This window comes from Morone saxatilis, unplaced genomic scaffold (genome assembly GCF_004916995.1).
Source record: "Morone saxatilis isolate NCDOM2014 unplaced genomic scaffold, NCSU_SB_2.0 Contig1, whole genome shotgun sequence".
NCBI lineage: Eukaryota > Metazoa > Chordata > Actinopteri > Moronidae > Morone > Morone saxatilis.
In genome coordinates this window covers 20,114,288-20,123,182 of record NW_023339651.1, presented here as the reverse complement: position 1 = coordinate 20,123,182, position 8,895 = coordinate 20,114,288, and the positions used below count along the sequence as shown (strand labels likewise).

At 39.8% G+C, this 8,895-nt stretch overlaps 1 protein-coding gene across 1 annotated transcript in view; it reads left to right on the top strand.

Annotated features, from left to right (window-relative positions):
• The window catches only part of hs3st3l (heparan sulfate (glucosamine) 3-O-sulfotransferase 3-like), a 22,676-nt gene that overhangs the window by 12,428 nt on the left and 1,353 nt on the right, over nucleotides 1–8,895 (top strand). Inside the window, exon 4 of the mRNA XM_035670245.1 lies at nucleotides 8,336–8,565. Within this exon, the coding sequence (XP_035526138.1) occupies nucleotides 8,336–8,565 (230 nt within the window). The remainder of the gene's footprint in view (nucleotides 1–8,335; nucleotides 8,566–8,895) is intronic.

Here is an 8,895-nt window from a genome sequence, read left to right as displayed (position 1 = left end):
GGGGGGGGGGGGGGGGGGCCCTCTATGATGGATGTCTCCTGGAAGTGGACAGGGCACAGCCACAATGGACAGACCCCTTAATGGTCCCCCATACAGAGGAAATGGATGAGCGGTCCCCCAATAACACACTCATGCATGCATACGGACAAATAAATACACACTCAAATCTAATTTCTGACTCATAAATAAGCAGTCAGGTGTGTATAATGGACACAGTCAATAAATACTCTGCTCTTTGATCGGTTATTGTTTCCTCCTTGAATGACACATCAAAGATAAACAGAGCAGATTTTACATCTTTGATCCAGCACTCCTTCAAATCCCCCAATCCTTTGCATATTTCCTGCTGTACATGTGATGCACGTTTGCAATTGCTTCACATTTGTTAACACACACACACACAGACACACACACACAAATACACATCACATGACACAGCATGCTACTGATGGGGCTCCAGAGGGTCCTGGCTCCCCCAGTCTCCACCTGCCACTCTTGGTCCCAGCTGAGACCCAGTGCTGCATTACCATTCTCAGCCCATCCCCTTACATTTACCCCAAAACCTTCTCGCTCCAGACACCCCATCATACCTCACTCATCCCAATACACACAATCCCTACTGTTCCCAGTTGTACCCCATCCACACCCGCCTACGCATAGTTACCCTAAGCCCCCATAGGATCAATAGCCAGTGGCCTTGGCTGGCCCAAGGAAATTCACCAGGGAGGCTCGCTGAAATATTGGGAAATAGATGACAAAAGACAGGTTCCTCAAAGGCAAACAGAGGCTTATTATAAGCTGCTGGATAATCCCTGTGTTCAGCATACTGGATGTTTGATCTCACACTCAATAGTAAATGAGCAGTGTAAGGATGTTGGTAAAACAGGGTTTTTAAACTGCCCAATTAATTGAGCCATCTTTTTTTCTGCTGGGATTTCCTCTGTAACACATGGTGTCACCAGCCGGTTCTATTCACCTGCCAGTGATGGCTCTAATGCCCCCCTTCCCCTTTCCACTCCCCCATCAGCCAGGCCAACCAGTAGGGGTCACTAGTGCGGTAACAAGAAGAAAATCCTTCACTGGCTTCCCACAGGTAAACACGGTCAATAAGTAATGCTGCTGAGAACTCGGCTGCATGGTTAGGTTAACAAATCAGGTGACTTTGATTTGGGAAACTGTGGTCCATGTCACATCTGCTACCAACAATCAACACTGGTTACTTTAACTATGGTTATGTATTTCAACTCCTAGTCAGCAAACACTCCACTTTAAAATATGACGCTGTAGGTATCTCTCTAAGATAATTTCTGGAAGCGCTTGCCTTCAAAGTCAGGTTATATAGTATAAAAAGTGAGAAAGTCTGCATACTGAGGTGGTTGGGTGGATGGATGGCTCAAACAAACCCGACTTTAACCCAGGAGACCGCTGTTCTGGTCCATGTGAAACTAAAAGTAAACAATGTTAGGCACATTAGATATGTTACGCTTTGTTTGTGTACTCAACTTGCATCAGGTACGTAATGTTACTTTTTGTGCCTAAACAAATTGTGACCATTTTGCAATGTTAATCATGTATTATTTTTTCCGAAAGTGTAAGCAGATGCTGCATATTTAATCTTTCTAATGTGACCGCCGAGCCCTACGTGTCCAGAAAAGAAGCGGAGAGCTACTGAGAGTCAGAATGTGTTGTGTATTTATACACTTGACCATCTTTCCTAAATGGTTTCAGTTGCTCTTTTGTAAATAATTTTCTAATAAATATAGCAACTTCTGATCAACCCATTTCAATTTTGTGTTAGCCCGCATCCAGAGTTCTGCCCATTCCAAGCACAGAGATAAATACACGTAATTTAGTTGGTTGAACAGATAATTTACAGATAAACGCTCATCCCCAGTTGTAACCCTGAATTCTTGATTAATAGTGTTATCCAAAGTGACTTGAGCAGGAGCAGGATAACTAATGTTGCACAGTGCAAAGACTCCCATTTTGTTTTTATAGCAATTTAACACAAAAATGTACAAAACTCTGTGAAAGCACTAATGAGTGGCCATGATTGCCGTGGAGGCTGATAGTGATGTAACACTGGTCAATCAAATGCCAGTTGAGCCATTGTTGTATAGTCTCAGTGGACCCACAGTATTGATAGAAATGAGAGCTACTCAAGGAACAATTATTCAGTTTTCTTTTAAATGTTTTAATCCATAAATCTAGAGTTACAAAATGTATAAAACAAGTAAAACTGATTTACATTGATCTGATCTGTTTTGGAATTTCTTTTGATATTTTTCTTTACGTTTCAATTAATTATTCAGTATTGACCTTGGCAGTCATGAGCAGGCTAAACTCACATTATTGTTTAAACAACAAATTTTACTTTGTTGTTTAGAATTTGCCCACTGAGGTTTAACTCAACCAGTGATATTGTTTGTGATTCAGAGAAAATGTTGCATAACTAAACTCCAGTCTGCATTCATTCAGGGATGAAATGGAACTCAAGTTACAGACATAGCCCCGGGATCACTAAGTTTTCTATGCCAAAGGTAACATAAGGGCATATTTAGTTATTAGCAAAACTAACAGCTATTTTGTCTGCCAATTAGTCTGTCTGTGCAGATCTTATAGCAGAAGCATATTTATAATAGATCTTTTCTTTTGATGGTGCTTTTAGGGCTGGTAATTAGCTCTTTGTGCTTAGGTAATGGTATGGGGCTCTTGGCTCAACGGCTATTCATAGACAGATTGCTAATGGAGGCGCGTTTGTATCCACTCCCATCATTCCTTCATCAGTCACCCACCCCTTTCATTTAAAACACTCTAGCAAATGCTCTCAGACACACACACACTCTCACAGTTGGATGAGCACACATACGCTCTTTAAAGGGTCTGGTAAAAATCCACCACACCCACCCTTAATGTCCTCAGAGTGTTTGTGTGTATGTATGTGTGTAATTTGGGCTTTTTTAATGTGTTTTTTGAAATATATGTGTGTGAGAGAGAGGGATGGGTCCAGCGGGAGTAAAAAAGCATGATAGCAAATGCTTGACTAATTAGTGTATGTTTGTGTTTTGCAGTGTGTGTGTACGCCCATGTACACGTGCCTACTGCATGCTTATGTGTTTGCGTGTGTGTGTTATAGACTGTGTGGCACCTCCTGCTCAGGTTATTGGAGTTAAAAGGGAAGTCTTCGGGCTAAGTGGTGGTAAGCGTTGCCTCACACTGATCAGATCAAATGAAATCATTCTGTGTGCATGTGTGTGTGCATTTGTCAGATTCATAAAAGTGGGGCCGGTTTGGGGGGGTGGATGTATTGACAGGAGGTCGTGTTGCAGGCGCATCTGAAACCCGAGCCAATACCAGAGGACAGTCAGAGCATCCTGTCCTCACTGGTCCCCTCTGGTCTCTTTTTGTTCGCCCTTCTTTTATTAACGTCTCATTTATAACTCCTCAGGAACATTTTTTATTGACTCTCAGTTTTGTGATACATCCCCAAAATAGGAGACTACATAAAAAAACAAGGTCACCTCAGTACTTATTCGCAGGTTTTCTCATTATGAGAGAGGAAAAATTAACTGAAAAATAAAATACCAAATAATTTTTTACTCATTTGAGCTATAACAGTGAAAAACTGCGGCATCAATAAATCATTTCATATTAAATGGGTCAGCTGACTATGTGTAATGTGAAGGCCATCACACATAGTGATGAACCAGCAGAGAATAATCACGGTTCCCCTCAGTTATGTAGTGTTTTAGTGTCTTGCAGCTCATTGTTTTGGTTTTCTGAAACACAACTTTATTATTTTGGTTCAGTTTTGTTGCTCTCATCAGCCCCATTTCCAGCTGCAGCAGGCAGCTTTTTTACACAAAATAGTTCTGATAAACAAATTGCAAGGGAGCAAACAGCTAAAGAGCCAAATATTTTTCTCAGGAGTTGGTGGAGACCAAAATTACGGAAGCCAAGGATTGTCGTGCTTTGCCATCATTGTTTTAATTCATTTATTTTTTTTTATCTCAAGTTAATTTATCTCGTTATCTCAAGAAAACAAGATTTGTTATCTCAAGATAATGAGATATCCCGTAATCGCAAGATAACAAAAGGTTGGTTTTCCAGAGATAATGAGATCATTTATCACAAGGAAACGACTTTGGTTTTTTCGAGATCACAGGATAATTATGGAGAACCCGAAAATTATTGTCTGGTTCATTTGATCACACCTGATTAAGGCTGTCGGGAAAATTCATAACTAAAAGAAAGAGTTGACTGAACGGATGAACATCTGAGAGGTAATTTAAGCCATTAATTTCTTGGCAATGTGATGCAATACTGACAAAATATATCAGGAGATGATTGAGATATATGAGCTCCCTGAAGCTCATCCCACTGCAATGTCCAGATTTTAAAGCACTTTTTCCTGGACGCTGGCTCATTTAGGTCAGTGTGAAAATTTAAACTTGCACCTTGCATGTCATTCCTTTATGCACTGTCCATTATGCTGAGGCAATGCTACATTTATAATATGCCATCTATGCATGCTGGCATGGCACTCCTGAACTCTGATTCACATTAGCCTACCGACAAGGCAAAATTGGACATACACTCAGCAATGAATTACAGTCCACATATAGGTCAGGTCTGGTAGCAACATATGGCCCATGATATAGCTGTATATCAGCCAACTATATGACCATAGCTGGCCCTATTCTCGGCCTATGTGTCAACACTCCTTGTCCATGGTTTACAAGTGTAAATTCGAAGGTTTAGTCAAAGCTGTCATCTGGAACCATTACTGAAACCTGTCTGGTCAAACACAGGGCCAAAATAGAGACAGATATGATCATATGGTTGGCGGAGATATGGCTATATCATGGGCCATATGTGGCCACCAGATCTAGCCCATATGTGGACCTTAATTCATTGCTTTATCTGGGCAAAGTGTAAGGGCCAGACCAATTTTGCTATGAGGGAAAGTAATAAGAGGAACCAAGCTTTTGTTATCTCGTGGTTACGGGATATCTCATTATCTTGAGATAACAAATCTTGTTTTCTTGAGATAACAAAATAATTAACTAGAGATAAAGGCATTAAAAAGCATGGCTGTTCATGGCTTTTGTACGAGACAGGGCTAAAAGGAGATTGAATATTTGACTTACATCAGGTGGACAAACAAAACTGGAAATGAATGCTTATGTTGCTGTGGGTCTGCTGATGTGTATATTGGCATTTGTTTGCTAGTTTACTTTAACTTTATTATAATGAAATTAGTTATATTATGTAAATGCTTTGTTTACAGCTCATTCCACTGCCCCAATGTGGCAAAAAAACAACAACAACAAAAGAAAACAAAGTAACTTAAAGGGGAACTTTGGCAGATTTTTACCCTAGTTCGTTGATCACTTAGAGGTCTCGAGTGCATCGTGTCGAAAAAAGAACCGCACCGTAGAATTGTTCCTAAGCGCAAACCTGGAGATCTGCAGGCTATGGCCAGAGCTCCCAGTAGTGCGCCTCTATAATAAACATTCTTGGGGCTGATTCCTAACGAGTAGCCGTTTTGCTTCCTCTTAAAGACCACACAAATGGTTAAATTTAAAAAATTCGTGTGCCGAACATGAAACCAGGGCCCTTTACGTGACAACAAATGGAAACCGTACAAAACAGGTACTGTCGCCTACCCTGTATTTTTTCCACCGCTGCTTCACCGAAAGCCCAGAAATCATTGCCCACGAGGAGATGAATGCCTTCGTGAACGAAAAAAAAGTTTATTTCCCCCCTCAAAAATGTCCATGTCATTTCCACACTACTCTGAGTTGTCTCACTTCCTGCAACAAAACAATCTTTTTTCTTCGGTGGTTTCCTCTCAACAAGGAAATCCCATCGGGACTATCGTGGCAACAGAACGCGGTAGGCGACACGTACTTGTGTTGTTGTACGGTTTTTGCTGCATCAACGTATGAGTGTGAAGAAGGCATGGTATGTGTCAACGTAAGGGGCCCTTGATCATCTTTGCACCAGACATCTTTAATTACCATGTTGTGTCTGTATAAGCAGGAGCAAAAAGGCATCTTTAGGATATGCCCCCAAAGAAGTGTAATTATAACTAACTGGGAAGCTCTGGCCATTAGCTGCAGGAAACTCAGTTTTGCTAAAACCACTTCTGGTCATTCTTTTTCCTATTGTACCAAGTACTCGGTGACCGTCTATGATTCAAGAACATAGGGTAAAAATCTGCCAAAGTTCCTCTTTAATGAAGCTTTAATTTCATTTTTGTATAGAAAATGCCATATTATGGAAATTGTAAATATCATGGTTAAATATCTATAAAGTTTTAAATTTGAACCTGTATATTTAAAGATCTCAATCTTAATGATTGTTCGGAGGTTTTTGGTATTACAATCTGATATTTATCTAATAAGCTGAAAGGCTATAGCACCACAATGTTTTTGTCTGTTTTAGCTCAATTACTAAAGATTTGTTAACTGTAGACTAGAAACCCATGGCTGAGCATTAATTCTAAATCTGTACCTAAACGTCATTATAAAAGAACTATAACGTCACATTCATCACAATTAATGCACACTTGATGTTCATTATCAAACATAAAAAAAAACCTAATTATGGAAATTAATGGAAACTAATGGTTGCTTGGAAAAGTAAGGAAAATACAATCTGAGAAAATAGAAATATACAGCATGCATTCAAAATGATCAGAAATATAATATAAATATATAGTAAGTAAATAAGTATACATGATTTGTAGTTAAAGAGATAAACACACAAGGTATGGGCCTTTAAGCTCAGATGCTGATTCAGAGCTGCGTATGACCGTGCTGCTGAGGCTGTGTGCGTTTGGTCAGACAGTCAGGTGTGTGGCAGGTGTGTTGGCAGATGTCCCAGAGTCCCCAGCCGGTTCCTGTGGGCCCTCTGGAGTCATTTATCTCTAAATGAGTCCCATCTGCTGTGCTTCTGGTGTGGAGGTAGAGGTGAGCAGAGCCAGACACTTTCAAGGAAAGACTCCTGTGTTTATGTAGCACGGCTGTCATCTGCCTGTATGTCTGGATCACTGGAGATCTACTCTATGGACAGTCTGTCACTGCTCAGTCAGTAAGAGTATGATGTCTGTCAAAGTGACTAATTGGGTGGTGTGTGTGTGTGTCTGTTTCTGATTGCTGAGCACACTGCAAAGGCATCATGGAGGATAATCTCACTTTCAGGCAAATATCATACTTAGCATCCTTAATGTCTTGAACTAATTTCTCTCTAAATTACCCCATAATGAGCTGTAAAGTTTTAAAGCAGCAGTTTGACATTTTGGGAAATACACTTATTTCTTGGCATAAGTTAGGTGTAAAGATTGATACTAGGGTTGAGCAAATATTTGGCTGAGGCAAATATCCAGCAGAGATAATGTTTACAAGTACGAGTACCAAACAAGTAAAGTGGTCCATATCCATACTTAAATATAGCAACTTTCAAGAAAATTGTTTCGTAAATAATCTTAGTCTTGTGATCACAAAGAGTGCTCGGAATCCCAATTATGTAAATAGTTTTTGTATAACAACTTTGGGTTACCCCCTCCCATTTCAGGTTTAAGCCCCGCCCATTCAGCATACAGATACGAATACAGACAATTTAGTTGGTTGAAAGGATACAGATACAGATAATAGTGTACTCTTACATCCCCAATCAATACCACGCTCACATATCTGTCCGTTAACATAAATATGGACAAAAGTCAGGAAATAGTTAGCCTAGCTTAGCATAAAAACTTGAAGGAGTGGGAAAGATAGCCTGGCTCTATCATAGTTAAAAACATCTGCCTGATCACGTTTCTAAAGTTCACTAATGTACAAATTAGCTGCCCCCCTTCCAGTCTTCGGTAAACTCACAGTACCCATCTTCTCATCTAACTCTCAGTAAGAAAGTAAAGCAATAGTATTAAAAAGAAGCATTTCCCAATATGTTGAACCATTCCTTTCAAATCAAATTTTCTCTACTTTACTAGCATATTACACACTAGTCAATATCCCATAATGTCATGGTGAATTATGGAGAAATTGGTATAAAATGAAACACAGTATATCTAGAATATTCCAGTTTGATAGAGTAGTGCATCAATGAAAACACTGTAGAAAACTATCTGCCAATTTTATCACTATTTAATGCTGCCTGCGTATAATATCCGCCTTATGAAAATGTAAGACTACTGTGAAGTCAATTTATAGCAGCCTGCAAAAACAAATCAAACATTGCTGATGACGAGGAGACACCATTAGCTGCTCTTCTACTGCTATTTTGCCAGCAATTTGTCTTTACCTCATATTTTTACCTGTACTTCCAGAAGTATGATGCCCAAAGCCCTGGATGGCCAGATTGTCATGGAGAAGACGCCTCGTTACTTTGTTACTGTGGAAACGCCAGCACGAGTCCATGCTATGTCGCAGGACGTGAAGCTGATTGTGGTCGTCCGTGACCCTGTGACCAGAGCCATATCTGACTACACGCAGATCATCTCCAAGACTCCAGACATCCCTCCCTTTGAGAGCCTCGCCTTCAAGAACCGCACCACAGGTACTGACCCTGCTGTTTGAGTTCAAGTGTTGTGAGCACACAGCAGACTCTATATGATACTAGACACACTGTTTTTTTTTATTTTTTATAAATCAGCCTCTTATCTCCTCTTACTCTTGGATTTTTCTTTCCTGTGCACAAGCAAGTTAAAGCAAAAAAATCTGTTTTTTAATCAAGTTCATGCTATTTTATCCTTAATATCTTTACTACTAATTAAAATTTAAATTAACATTTGAAATGAACAACTTTATTTAGCATTTAGATGGATTTTGGTGGAAATGCAAACAAAAATAAAAACTAACCTGCAGCAGGAAAGAAATTCTGCAGCTG